Source organism: Mustela lutreola, chromosome 10 (genome assembly GCF_030435805.1).
Source record: "Mustela lutreola isolate mMusLut2 chromosome 10, mMusLut2.pri, whole genome shotgun sequence".
NCBI lineage: Eukaryota > Metazoa > Chordata > Mammalia > Carnivora > Mustelidae > Mustela > Mustela lutreola.
In genome coordinates this window covers 35,959,864-35,973,912 of record NC_081299.1, presented here as the reverse complement: position 1 = coordinate 35,973,912, position 14,049 = coordinate 35,959,864, and the positions used below count along the sequence as shown (strand labels likewise).

The following is a 14,049-nucleotide window of genomic DNA, read 5'->3' as shown; positions in this document are numbered from 1 at the left end:
GAACAAAAAGGCAACCTACTGACAGAAGACTTTTGCAAATGATATATCCAATAAGGGGTTAATATCCAAAATATATAAATAAAGAATTTAGACAACTTCACACACAAACCCCCAAATAACCCAATGAAAAATGGGCTGGGGACCTGAACAGACATTTTTCCAAAGACATGCAGATGCCCAACAGATATATGAAGAGATGTTCAACATCACTCATCATTAGGGAAATGCAGATCAAAACCACAGTGAGCTACCACCTCACACTTGGCAGAATGGCTAAAATCAACAACACAAGAAACAGCAGTTGTTGGTGAGGATATGGAGGAAAAAGAACACTTGTGCACTGCTGGTGGGGATGCAAATGCAAAATGGTGTAGCCACTCTGGAAGACAGTATGGAGGTTCCTCAGGAGATGAAAAATAAAATTACCATATGACTCAGTAATTGTACTACTGGGTACTTATGCATAGAAAATAGAAATTCCTTTAAAGAAGATCTATAAATGGTCAATAAAGATAAAAAAGATGCTCCACATCATTAGTCCTTAGGGAAGTACAAACCAAAACCACAATGAGATACCATTAGGATGATTATAATAAAAAAGATGAACAATAACAATTATTGACAAGGATGTAAAGAAACTGGAACCCTCGTATACTGCTGGCTAGAATATAAAATGGATCAGCCACTTTGAAAGACAGTTTGGCAGTTCATCAAAAAGAGATACCATATGACTCAGTGGTTCCATGTCTGGCTCTCTGTGTACCCGAAAGAATTAAAAACACGTGTCTATACAAAAACTTGTACACAAATGTTCAGAGCAGCATTATTCATAATAGTCAAAAAAGTAGGAACAACCCAAGTGTCCATCAGTTGATGAATGGATGAACAGAATGTGGATATCCAGACAGGATATTATGCAACCACAGATGAAGTACTGATACATCTACAACACGGACAAACTTTGAAAATGTGCTAAGATGAAAGAAATCAGATACAGAAGGTTGTGTGATACTGTAAGTTTCCATTTATGTGAAATGCCAAAATAGGCAAATCCATAGGGACAGGAAGTCGTAAGTGTTTGCCAAGGTCCAGGGGGAGGAGGAAGGAATACAGAGTGACTGTTAATGAGTATATGGTTTCTTTTTAGGGCAATGAAAATATTCTGGTAGTGGTGATTGTTCCACAACCTTGTGAATATTCTAAAAATCACTGATTTGTATATTTTTTAAAAAAAAAGCGTTCTAGGGGCGCCTGGGTGGCTCAGTGGGTTAAGCCGCTGCCTTCAGCTCAGGTCATGATCTCAGCGTCCTGGGATCGAGCCCCACATCGGGCTCTCTGCTCAGCGGGGAGCCTGCTTCCTCCTCTCTCTCTCTGCCTGCCTCTCTGCCTACTTGTGATCTCTGTCAAATAAATAAATAAAATCTTTAAAAAAAAAAAAAAAAAAAAAAAAAAAGCGTTCTCTTTCCAGTGCCTTCTTGCCTCATGAAGATGCAAAGCTGAGTGATTAAATTCAGCCACTCATTTTCTTTCCACCAGGTCTTGGTGCGAGGTGAAGATCTCTCTGTGATAAGTCTATATGGGGGTGAGGGTACACACATGGTCGCATTTTACAAACTTCTGCAGAACACTTCTGTACTTCCTTTGCAGAAAAATTGTTCAGGCTTCTGGTCATTTGAATCTGTCTATCAATACCTGCCTAATTCCCTGTGGTGTCTGTGTGTTGTGTCTTTGCAGTGCCGATGGGGAAGTGAAGCACTGTGTGATCTACAGCACCGCTCGGGGCTACGGCTTTGCAGAGCCCTACAACCTGTACAGCTCCCTGAAGGAGCTGGTGCTCCATTACCAGCAGACATCCCTCGTTCAGCACAACGACTCCCTCAATGTCAGGCTTGCCTACCCTGTCCACGCACAGATGCCTTCCCTCTGCAGATAAAGAGCGAGTGGGAAGAGAGGTTGCTCTCTAGCATTTTTTCCTACAGTTTTTATTAGACTATGAGGGCATTCTTTCTACGTAGACTGCTTGTTTTGCACAAGAAGTGATTCTGTGAATGTGGAGAGGCCGAGCAGCAGCGGGCCAGGTTTGGGGCACAAGAGGCCTGAGGTTCTCTGAGACTCAGCTGTGCCGCTGCACTGACATAGGAAGCTGGAAGCAGATGATGTTTTTTGGGAAAGTCTGTTTCATTGGGTTATTGTTTTGTTTAGCCAGGCACCCTCAACAGAACATGTTAGGCTTGATGGGGTTGGGGTGTTGTATCTGGAAATCTCTGAACAGTCCACGTCCTCTCTTGGTCTTCATCTCTGAGAAGGGGGCAGGGGCATGGTTCTGTGGGGAGTTCTGTTTTGATCTGGCGGTCTCTATCAATCTCCTCCCAAAACGAAGGCTGTTTTAGTTCTGTGGTAGAATGGCATTTGGTGAAAAAGACAACCAAAGGAAAATGGGGAGGCTTGGGATTTATTTCATGTAGGTAATCTTAGTCAAGGAGTAAAATCACCTTCAACTGAAGGTACTTTATTAACTAACATAAGTTAGGTGTCAACATCTCAGTAGCTCCTCCCTCTAAAGAAGCATTATGTTTAGAAACCAAATTGATCTCAGCAGAACAATGTTTGTTGCCAGACTAACGTCTTATGGAAGACAGCACTAGTATCTGAATGCATACTTCTGTACCAAAACTTGAAAGTGAAAAGAAAACCAGAATTTGTTAGTTTTAGCAAACACTAATATTGGTCAGTGTAACTCTTTCTGCCCTGCCCTTGTTTCTCAGAGATGAGGAATAGTGTTCTTTTGGGGGGCATGGTGAGCTTTGAATCATAAAATGAAGTTGGTGCTTGTGTGGTGTTTCTTTAGCCTAAAGAATGATCTGTTGTTGAAAACCTTTGTAACTTGTTTGTATGAGTAAAGAAAAGGTGCAATCCAGTGCTTTTAGATGGCTTGATATACCAAATAATGATATAGAACAACAGTCTTATATGTGCTTCCCTAAATTTAAAGGCCCTGCAGAAACAGTAAACATGGTTTAGTTTCCCTTCATCTCCCTGTCCTTTGTGGGGTAGGGCTTAGGGAAGCCACAGGTGGCAAAGGTTGTAGCAGGAAGGGAGCTGGACTCTTGTCAGGGTCCTCAGTAATTCACACACCCGGAGGCTCTGGTGTCTCGAGTGAGGGTCCTCCACATTACTGGTGTGCTTCCATGCAGTGGTTTCTGAAACTTTTGTAGAGAGCGGAAATAATGGCTTGGACTTTAGACTGTTAGTAAAAGCCATATGGAAGTTTTCCTCTTTGCCATTTTTGTGAGCCTGACATTAAGATGATGTGCACAGACTGTCCTCATGCTCCAGTGGCCCTGATTTTAGGCCAGGAATCTTCTGCTCCATGTGGTTTAAGCCTTCCAGCTGAGTGAAGCTAGGCGAGTGGAGTTGGAGGCAGGCATGTACTCCTACCTCCATCACACCCCACCCCCATCAGTCAACACTCGTTCTGCGAATAGAGTTAAGCTGTCTCTGAGCCAAGGCTGGAACCATAATAGGCTCAGGGTGAGTCAGCTGTTTGAGTCCAAAGCTGTGCAGTCAGGCATCCTGGTTGAACTGGAGAAGCAGCCAGTATCTGGGTCTTGGTGTATAAGGTTTACAGCTAGGAAAGCTCTAGTGATGGAATGAAAGAAAGAAATCCTGCTTTCCCTGAGCACTTATCTTGGTGACAAGGTCTAGAATGGACCATGATGTAAAGATAGATAAAAAATTTTGGAAAAACTTTTAGAGTTACTAACAATGAGGATAGGAAGGAAAGGGCCTATCTTCGGCTTTTATTTGGTTCCACTGCCGTTTCAGGATTATGCAAGGCAGACAGATGAGCCCCTCCCTCCAGCGTCCTGTTCTGACTTAAGCCCTTAACTGGAAGCCAGCTGCACATCTCTTCTCCACATTGCCAGGGAAATTGCAGGGAAATCTTGCTGAGGGTTTTACTGAATAATGTCAGGCTAATTGCTGCTGGGTGGCCTTAACACCTGGTGTTGAACCTGCTTAAGCTGTTCAAGATTGGGTGCAAAAAATCCCTCCTCTCTGGTATTAAAATTTAGTGTGTTCTGACCCTCTTTTAAAATAAAATGGGAGTAAGGACGCATGCATGTGACATTGAACCATGTGTTGCTTCTTCTCAGGCAGTCACAAGGGTGCATGGGGAGGGAGCTAGCCCCATCTAATACTACACTTACAGCTAAGGGCTAAGCTTGTGGAGAAGGACTGTTTTGTTTTTTGATCCTATATTCCTTCACTTTTTCCTTCCTGTTTTTCATTCTTGAAAATTCACAATTGCTTTTTGGGAACTAAGGCCTAGGGATCATTTGGAAAGTTGGAAAATATCTCTTCTGACTAGTTGCCATATGATGTGCTTGATCCTGAGCCAGTGGAAATGGCATAGGGGCCAGTCTGCTAACCACATGGAGGGGGAGATGCAGCTCCTATACTTCATGGCCTTGGCAGTCTTCATTGAGTCTAGCTCTGTGTCCTGTCCCATGATTTGGGCCCTGGGACTCTCTCTCTTGGCATCCTAACTGCAGCTTCACTGAAGCAGAGTAAAGGAGACAGACTAACACCAGAGGGGCTCCCTGTTTTTTCTGGCTAGGACAGCCAGCCACCAGCATGGAAGCAGCTTGAGGCTGACTGAACACAGGTCCTACACCCAAATTTTCCAGGTGGAGATTTCATCAGAGAACAGTGGTCTCTGTCTCTTCCTGATCATAGATGGTAAATTATGGCCAGGGCTCAGGACTGTATAGGCTCTGTCCTTACCACTGATTTGGCCAAGGTTGGGGACTTCCTACTCCATCTCCAAGCCGATGGGACCTCCCACTTACTATGGACCTCATGTGCTCTAAAGAAGCATTGATAGCCAATGTGTGTGGTGTCTTCCATAGGTCTCTTTTTGCTGCAGGGAACCAGCCTCATGGGTCCTCTTGGCCAAGAATTGCATCTGGACAATTCCTGGTTTTCAAGGTGGTCTCTGTTGCCAGTTAAGACTCCAGAGCTGGGCTCTTTGCTGTCACCTGCTCCTTCTTGCTCTAGCTCTAGCCACCTGTGACAAACAACCTTGTTTCCTTACAAATTCCAGCATGTGACTTTGGTGCCCTGTTGTTACTTGTGAAAAACCTATTCTTCTGTTGTCTTTGATGTAGTCAAAAACAAAAAAACAACAAAAAAAAAAACCCATGTAGTTTACGTAAAAATATCTGATTCATAAAGAAGCCAACTATATGTCTTGTGTTGGGACAGTTCATAATGTAGTTCCTAGACCACTTTTGCAAATTGTTCTTGTCACCAGATGTGTTCAGACATTGCTGTGCAGTTGTGGGGTGGGTGGGGGGTGGAAGTGAGGGGAGATAATTTTTTGGTCTTTTGTTTTTTTATCTTCCCCAAGAGGGGACAGTCTGGCCAACTTGCTCCAGTAATGCAATAAAGACATTGCAATAAAGCACTTTTTTGTCCTCATGCTATGGAGGGGTTGGGCCAGGGGTGGGGGGGGGGCAAGAGGAGGATTAGGATGTTGAAAGCCCTGAAAGTCCCAAATCTTCTCTCCCACGAGCACCAAAAGATTGGTCCTGGGGCTGAACTGGGGCCATTAGGCATGCTCTTCCCCTGAGCAAGAGAAGCTGCCCCTAACAGGCATGATGCCAGCATTTTGTCCATCAAGCACAGGACACAGTGAGACTCAGAAACCAGTCCTAAGAGAGTTAAATCTGAGAGCTGTTTCCTCCTCACCCCATTCTGAAGTATTAGAAGGCCCAGTTTACTGATTCTCATCACATCTTTCTGCCTGGAAATAAAAGTGTTTCCACAGTCTATTTTCTGGGGGCAGGGAAGATGTTTGTTGCCCAAGGCCCTTGTCACCCTCCTGCCACAGCACTTTGTTAAGGTTTCGGTATGGTAGACCGTAATTAACAAAGTGTGGCCACCTCTTTGCACAAGACAGTGTAGTTCCTGTGTACTCTTGGGCCCCACCCAGGTGTGTAGCGAATTCTACATCAGACTGGGTGGGGGATAGGCCACTGCTCTAAATTATCTTGCCTGTATCCTCTCACCCCACTCCTAAGAATTATAGAGGACTTCCCCGCATCCCAAGAATTGTTCCACTCTTTGTGTAGGATGCTCAAATTCCTGTCTCCAGCCCAGTCTTGTCTTCTGAACTCCACCTGTGGGTTGGATAGCTCCACTGGGCCTTGAATGTCCCACAAGCACTACAAACTTTCTGTTTATAGAGAAAACATGCTTGGCTGTGAATTCTCTTTTCTACCACCAAACCTACAAACCTGCCTATGTCCACATAATTCCTCTGCCTCTCACCTGTTAAATTACACAAGTTACCCTCCTCCAACTAAAAGCCAACCTTTCCACAGGTTGTATAATTTTGGATCCTGTTTCCTCCCTCCTTCTCAGGAATTTCATGATTACTTGTCAATTCTTTCACTGTTGTTTTCTCTCAACCAGATCATCCATTGACCTTTAAACATGGTTGAGTGGGTCTCATTCCACTTCCTAACCTCTACTGAATCCTATATCCCTTTATCTCTTTGCCCTACTTCAAAGACAAACCTTTTTACAAAACTGTCTAAATTTGTCTCTATTCTCTCTCCCACGATTTCAGTACAGGCTCCACCACCAGCTGAAACTGCTCTCCTTGAGGTCTTCAGTAACCATCATCATTGACTACTTGCCATGAACACCCCCCCTACCCCCGCCAACTCTATGATGACTCAGCGTCTGGTTTTCCTCCTAGATCTTTGTTTCTTTTAATTCTCTTGGACGACTCTGGCTGCCTTTTCACTTATGTCTTTTTCCCTGGCAGGTTTATCCATATCCATGATACCATGTATCATCTTTAGGCCATTTATGTCTGCCTGTGTTTCTCCTGCACAACCCTCTATCGGGAGGTACCTCACAGCATATTGAATGTGGGGTCATCAGCCCAGGTTCTCTTCCATTATTTCACATTTCAGTGGTGGAAATCTGTACCTCATTTGGTTACATAAGTCAGGAAAGCAGTCATCATCCTTGAGACCTTCCTGTGTTTCAGACTGGCATAATACACACCACTAACCTATATCAAGTTTACTTTCTGAATACCAAAGACATCACTTCTCTCCCAACTTCATTTCTTCACTACTCTAACCTTAATACTGCAAGGGCCTCCCTTCTTCCACAGTTGCCCCACTCAAATCCATTCTCATATAACCAGTTATCTTTTAAAAAATATGAATCTGGGGGCACCTGGGTGGCTTAGTCATTAGGCGTCTGCCTTCAGCTCAAGTCATGATCCCAGGATCCTGGGATGGAACCTTGCATCGGGCTCCCTGCTCAGGGGGAAGCCTGCTTCTCCCTCTCCCACTCCCCTTGCTTGTGTTCCCTTTCTATCAAATAAATAAAATCGTTAAAAAATACAAATCTGAACCTGTATAAACCCATTAAGTAACTTTCAATCACTCTTAGGGTAGATTACAAAATTCTTAAAGTGGTCTGGTTTCTCTCAAGTTTAGGATCTCATCCCCTACTTCAGTTACTCTTCCCTGGATCCTTCCCTTCAACCAGTCCCAATCTCGGGTTTTTCTTCTGTACATATTCTCTGTACCACTGCCATCTATTCCTATGGCCTTACCCATATTTGCTGATGGCTGCCAAATCTGCGTCCAGCTCCTACATATTCCGTCCTCAAGGCTGTCCTAGTTCAGAACACTAGAGTGGGTCACTACATCATTTTCTCTCTGGTCTGCGTATTCCACTACAGCCTCCTTACAAATGTTGATTATACCACTTCCCTGCAGTTACCTTTCAGAACTCCTCACTCCCCTCAGGCTAATCTGGTGGTGGTTCTCAAAGGAACACCAATGGCACTTGGGGCAGCTGCCCTATGCATTACAGGATGCTTAGCATCTCTGTGTCTCCTCCTTCCCTCATCCCCCATTTCCAATCCCCTAAGGGGGGGGGGGCAGTTCCTTTTTTACAGGAACTGTTGCAAGATGTACCTGCCCCACCTCCTTCACCTTTGCTATGGCGCCTTTAACCAGATCCTGATACATGTGGGAGGCTCCCTCAGACAACCAGTTAGTTACCTGTGTTCCCAGCATCCAGTACAGGCTGGCTGAGGTCTGCTGCCAGTGAATGAAGGAAGAAATGAGTTCAAGAAGGAACTGAAGGCTAAGGGGCAGACAAGCTCCTTGTGGACTCTGGCACCACGGGAGGGTACGCCCTCTGGTGGCCACAGCCTTCACCATGAAGGTTACGTTACAGAGGCTGTGGGTTGCAGGAGGCAGCAGTAAGCTGTTCCCTCCCCACCCCGTCCCCACCAATCTCCAGGCTTCTGGATGACTCTCCTTCAAATCTAAGCATTGGATTATGGGACAGTTTGTGCAAGACCAGAGTCTGAAAAGTCCTGCTTCACCATGGAGGTAGATACTCCACCGCCCTACTTGGAGCTCCTGTGATGCCATCTCCTGACTCCTCTGACAACATGGTCCCATAGGTCACAGGTGTCCTTCCCACTCCCACACCACCCACTCACCCATCTGCCAAGTGAAGTACTACTCACTGGGGGCTGCCCACCTCCAGCAGTTAGGCCTGCCTGACAAAAGCCCAGAAAGGACTCGCTACAAACATTAAGGCATTAAGGCAATTCTGCATTTTCATCTTAGGTGGGCCTTCAACATTTTAACAAGTAACTTCTCCATTTCAAAACTCTTCCCTCTCTTGAATTTTTTGACTCTCTTCTAGCTGCTGCTTCTAAGTCTTCTCTCTTTGATTTAAATGCTAATGCTCCTCAATGTACAGCTATCATTATATTGATGGCTCTCAAATTTCTATCTTCAGTCTAGATTTTCCTATTGAGTTCCAGACCCACGCATCCAGTTACCTTCTGGATGTCCAACAAGTACCTCAAATATATCCCAAGTTTAACTCTTCACCCCCTTCCATCTTTTTTCCTCCTCATTTTCTGGCTGTGAAACACTCCAAGAGGATAAAGGTGGTTTCGGAATCAAGAGAGACCTAGGTTCTAATCTTAGCTCTGCCCAAGCTATGTTACTATCTGAAAACCCAAGTATCCCTCCTCTATAAAGCAGAGAAACTATGCTATGTGGCCTTCTGTGGTTCCCCATCACCTACAGAAAGTCTATACTCCTGGAAGTATCTTTAAATATGGCGTCTCCCTGCCTAACAAACTAGACCCATTTCCACTTTGGTTTCTGTTCCTTGAATATACCAGGTATACGGTAAGTGCTATGCTCTTTGCCTGGACACTCGAACTAATCCCACTCTTCTAACCCAGTAAACTGCTACCTGTCATCTGTTCTTCAGGCTTGAGCTCAGATGTCCTAGTCTCTGGGAAGCCAAGTTGGACTAGGCAACCCTCCCCTGACAGTGGAAAGTGTGTTATTTACCACTATATTCCCAGCAGCAGCATAGACCTTGAGTTACATTTGTGTTGACTGAAAGAAAGCAAAAGACAAAGATGGTTTCCAAGAGCATATATTACACAGGTCTGAGTGCAAGAAACAGCAAACAACTGCTATGTTTGCTTTAAAAGCTCATCAGGTACCAGTGCCAGGTCCTGATGCTTTTGAGGGCCCCCTGGGTCTCGGCCCCTCCGGAGTAGACTGGGCCCAGGCTCCTGGATGAGGGGGCAGCTTCTGCATGGAATGTCCTGCCTCCTGTCACCTGAGGCATCAGGCACTTTGGTGATGCCCAGGTCTGGCTCCTCTTTCTCTCTCTCTGCACACTTGGGCTCCCACAGCCGGCTTTGGTGGGGAAACTCACAAGGTGGATGGACCAGCCCAGGGGCACCAGGTGGCCATGACTTCCCCTCCTGCCTGGGAGACAGGTTCTCAGGGTGGGCTGGAGTTATGGTTTCCAAATCCTGAGAGCTGGCCATCCCACCTTCCATTGTTGCCTTTCTGCTTGGGGATGCCCTGTCTGGACCCTCAATAAGAAATTTCCAAGACCACGGGCCTGGCTCTCCAGAGGTGGGGGAGGCAGCAGAACGACTGGTGGGGACAGGTCCTGAAGAGCTGGGACAAAGTGCTGTTAGTGCCTGGGTGTGGAAGTGCTGGGCCTTCCAGCAGCCTTCAGGAGGGATGGGGTCAGTAGGTTCAGCCTCACCTAGGCTGGGGGCCGCTGATGAGGAGCTGGCAGCCTCCTCAAAGGCTTGTGGGATCCCAAGCTCCCTCTGGGGGACACTAGAGCCTTCCATCCCGGGAGGCTTCAGTGTGACCTCTGTCAAGAGACCTGAGACCACTCGGCCCGGACTCTTGGGGTCCCTAGACAAGAAGGCATCCTCTTCCTCACCCTCTTCTGCTCCTGTGAGGGGTGCGGCCCGGCCCACTTCCGGGGTTGGTGCCGAGTTCGGCTCCCGTACACCTTGGCTGTTCTCAGGTCCCTCCTCGGCGTCATCCTCTGAGGAGTCAACCTCACGGATGGCTTCTTGCTTCTGCAGTGACTCTCGCCGTTCAGCCCGGTCCTGTCGGAGGGTGCCTAGGGCCCATGAAGGAGAAGGCTGCAGCACGCCCTTCCCAGACAGTACACTCCGGGTCCCGACCACCTCTAGAGGGCTGACTTCCCTGGGTGGCAGTTCCTTCTTCAGCTCGGGGTGGGGCAGGTCAAGGCTATGCTTTCGAGAAGTGGCTAGCTTCTTCTCGGAAGCAGCAAGTGCTGCTGCCAGTTTCTCAGCTGATTGTACTCTCTTTAGCAGCGGTGAGCGGGGCGGTTCTGCACTCTTGGGCCGTGAGAGCTGCCTGCCCAGAGGAGGCGACAAGTGAAGCTTGGCGGGGAAGGCCTGGGCTCCATGGCCAGACAGGGGTGATGGGGAGCGCTGGGGTGAAGCTGCTGGTGGTGGGGAAGGGGTGTGGGCCAGTGGTGACAGTGGGATGCTGCCGGCTGACTTGCGCCGCGGAGAGCGGTACTGGCGCTGGAGCTTGGGTGCCAGGCCGTGCAGGGAGCTGGGCCGTGTGTGCCCAGAGCCGGCTGGAGAACTGGGCACGCTGGAGCTGGGGGAGCTGCTCTGTGACGAATTCCCTCCCACTTTGCACACACAGAAAGACACATAGACAAAGGCAGAGCAATGTTAGCCGACAGAAGTGACTGAGGGGCAAGACAGGATTAGCCCCGGACGGCCCCAAGATCAAGGTGACCCCACCAGTGATCCAGAGCCCAAGCTACAGAAATAAAGTCACTCTTCACCCCCGAACCCTCCTCCCCACGACTGCTGGGTCTATTGGGGGTAGAGTGAATGGGTTTCAGAATGGGGCCACAGAGAAGCACAGAGCGCCTAGGCTCTTTCCTACCTCCCAGGGGGGGCTGTCTCTGCGATCTGCAGACACTACGTCATACCTGAATGCACAGCATCCGGAGTCACCCGGTAGCCCTGAGTGGGCGATCGGGGGGAAAGGCTGTGGCTGTGTGTGGGAGAGCCTGGCCCGCTCTCCCCTGACGATAAGGATCGGTTAAGGGAGGAAAGGCTGCGGCTGGTGTGGAGCAGGGATGCCTGCTTGGTGATCTTCCGGAACAGGGAGCTCCTCTTTCTGCTGCAGAAACAAGGGTTAAGGGCTGAGTTGGGGCACAGGACATAGCATGTACTGGGCCTAGTGGCGAGGACCCCCAGCACATGCTGGCCACCCAGGTGGCTCAGTCTGGCTCACCTTTCTTGACCATCTTTGCCCCGGCTCCGCTTACTCCTTCGCGCCATCTTGGCCTTGTAGCTGCCCTTCCGAGCTGGCCCCACTTTGATGGATGTGTTCTCCAAGGGCGTCGTTGAAATAGATACCTTGTTTCCGCTCTGAGGAACAGAGCATGAACCCAAGCTCAGGTAGTGAACGTGTCCGTGCTCCCACCCATACCCTCGGGCGTGGCGACACCACAGCTCTAGCTTTTGCCCCGGCATTAACACGTCTGAACCGCAGGCCTTTATTCCCTCTACGCAGATTAGGAAATGGCTCCAACTGGAGCCTGGGCACTTTGGGGTCGAAAAGGTAGAGAAGAGGTTCATCTGTCTTGTTCTTCAGTCCTATCCATGGCTCAGAAGGATCCCTGGGCCTTGGTCAGTAAGGACGTAGCCTTCCAGTGAAAACCCACTGCCCTGGGTGCCTCTGTTCTTAGTGCCACATGTGCCCAACTTTCCCACCCCACTATGGCCAATCACAGACTCACCAGGCCGGAGTCGTTCAGGGACCACAGAAGCAGCACACCCAGCACTAACCTTCAGGATGAGCTCCACCACTTCTGTATGCACGAGCCCATGCACAGGCTCCCCGTTGACATGAGTGATGAGGTCACCCTGACGAAGCCCCGCCTCACTGGCTGGACCTCCATCCTCCACGTGCTGCCCCAGGAAGATAACAGTCCTTAGCCTGGAGCCTGAGCATGAAGTATGGGGCCTGGTTCTGCTGTTACCCACCCTCCTCGGACCCCTGAGGATAGTGTGGGACAGAAGCAGAGATAGACAGGGATAGGCCCTGGTGAGGGGACGATGAAACTGGGAAACAACAGGTCTGGATGCCGATACATACCCACACCATGTGGTGCACGGTGTAGATGTCCGAGTCACCCATGTAGACACGGATGGCCCGCAGGGTGAAGCCATACTTCTTGCCAGCTCGGTGGATGATGATGGGGGGCCTTGAGCTGCTGAGAGCTGGCAAGAAGTCCCTGCTTGGAGAAGAATCCCTGGATGATGGATTGGATGACTGGGAATGTGGGGACATAGGGCTGGCCAGTGGAGAAGAGGTGTGTTCTGGAGAAGGAAAAGACAGGACTGAGCAGGTGAGAGGACGCGCCTGGCCATGCTCCCAGCCCAGCCCCATCTAGGCTGCTAATCCCAGGCAGCTGTGGTCACAGGCAGAGCCTAAGCCCAGGGACATCTCTCCCACAGACATGGGGCAGCAAAGCTCCTCATGTGCCCAGAGCCTCCACAGGAGCAGCTCGCACTGCTCATACTTCACTCATACTTGTATCCATCAGGGGCTGTAGGGCAATTGTGATTCAAACATCCCAATTATTCTGTGAGCTACCACTAGTTTTTTGACGAGAACTTGAGGCTCAGAGAGATTAAGCAACTTTGTCAAGGTCAGGAGCTATTTGGTGATAGAACAAGGACTTGAACGTGAGTGCTCTGCCTCAGAGCTGGCCTTTGTTACACAGTGCCATCTTGCCCTGTGGCACATGCACATGCTACCTGACACCAGTGCACAACACAGACCTCCTGTAACGGGGCAGCCATGGCACACAGCTCTCGGATACCTGCTCCTCAATACACAACGTACAGACGTACCGGCCACATACAGACTCCTGCCACAGACTCACACAGATTCCAAGGCCCTTCCTGTGAGTTTTAGCCTAGTTCCCTGGGAGCCCTACCTGCAGGAAGGAGGAGGGACAGGGTTGTGGCTGAGGCAGACTTGATCACTTTGTTAATGGGACGAGCGGTGCGCTTTTCCACAGAGTCCCCCGAGAGCAGCCGGTGGCGGGCCCTGCGTACTGCCAGGTCACTGATGGCCTTGGCTGTGGCTCCCTCAGTCAGCTGTGGGGTCCCACGGCCTCCTGGAGTCTCCACAGCTGTGGGCCCAAGTGAGCAGTGAGACCTGCAATGCTGCCGAGCCTCCCCACCCGGCCTGCCTGCAGCAGCCTCCAGGCCAGGCCCTCGGGCTGCCTGCTGGGCCACACCTGAGCTGGAACCGCAGCTCTGGCCAAAGGGCTCCTCGTCTAGCTTTAGCCGCCGCTCCACTGGACGTTCAGGGGCAGGCCCCGATACACCTTCTCCAGAAGGGGGTGTCAGGAGCCATGTCCCCTCCTGCTGCTGTCTCCTGGGGGTGCTGCTGGCCTCCTCAGGGCCCTCAGGGAAGCGGGGGGCATCCAGGAGGCCTGAGCAGCGGCGTCGCACTGTCAGTGGAGGGCTTGAGTCGCTCTCCGTGTGGGACGACTCAGACACCGACAGCCGCTTCCGCAATCTGTGAGATACGTGGCCCAGGTGAGACAGGCAGGCGGTCTCCCTCCTCTGGCCCAGGCTTCCTTAGGGGCTCA

General features: G+C 49.4%; 2 protein-coding genes across 14 annotated transcripts in view; one reads left to right on the top strand and one right to left on the bottom strand.

Moving 5' to 3' along the window:
* Positions 1-5,464, top strand: part of PIK3R3 (phosphoinositide-3-kinase regulatory subunit 3) — a 138,673-nt gene extending 133,209 nt beyond the window's left edge. For both annotated transcript variants that reach the window (XM_059137793.1, XM_059137792.1), the window contains exon 10: positions 1,735-5,464. In XM_059137793.1, coding sequence (XP_058993776.1) covers positions 1,735-1,933 — 199 coding nt within the window. In that variant the 3' untranslated portion in view covers positions 1,934-5,464. The remainder of the gene's footprint in view (positions 1-1,734) is intronic.
* Positions 5,465-9,491: 4,027 nt separating this feature from the next.
* MAST2 (microtubule associated serine/threonine kinase 2) overlaps positions 9,492-14,049 on the bottom strand; it is a 212,847-nt gene continuing 208,289 nt past the window's right edge. For 9 of the 12 annotated variants that reach the window (XM_059137764.1, XM_059137767.1, XM_059137768.1 and 6 more), the window contains 7 exons: positions 13,693-13,976; positions 13,387-13,584; positions 12,540-12,763; positions 12,230-12,352; positions 11,673-11,809; positions 11,365-11,558; positions 9,492-11,055 (listed from right to left, as the gene is read on the bottom strand). In XM_059137764.1, coding sequence (XP_058993747.1) covers positions 9,548-11,055; positions 11,365-11,558; positions 11,673-11,809; positions 12,230-12,352; positions 12,540-12,763; positions 13,387-13,584; positions 13,693-13,976 — 2,668 coding nt within the window. In that variant the 3' untranslated portion in view covers positions 9,492-9,547. The remainder of the gene's footprint in view (positions 11,056-11,364; positions 11,559-11,672; positions 11,810-12,229; positions 12,353-12,539; positions 12,764-13,386; positions 13,585-13,692; positions 13,977-14,049) is intronic. The other 3 variants (XM_059137765.1, XM_059137772.1, XM_059137774.1) reach the window with 2 other exon arrangements.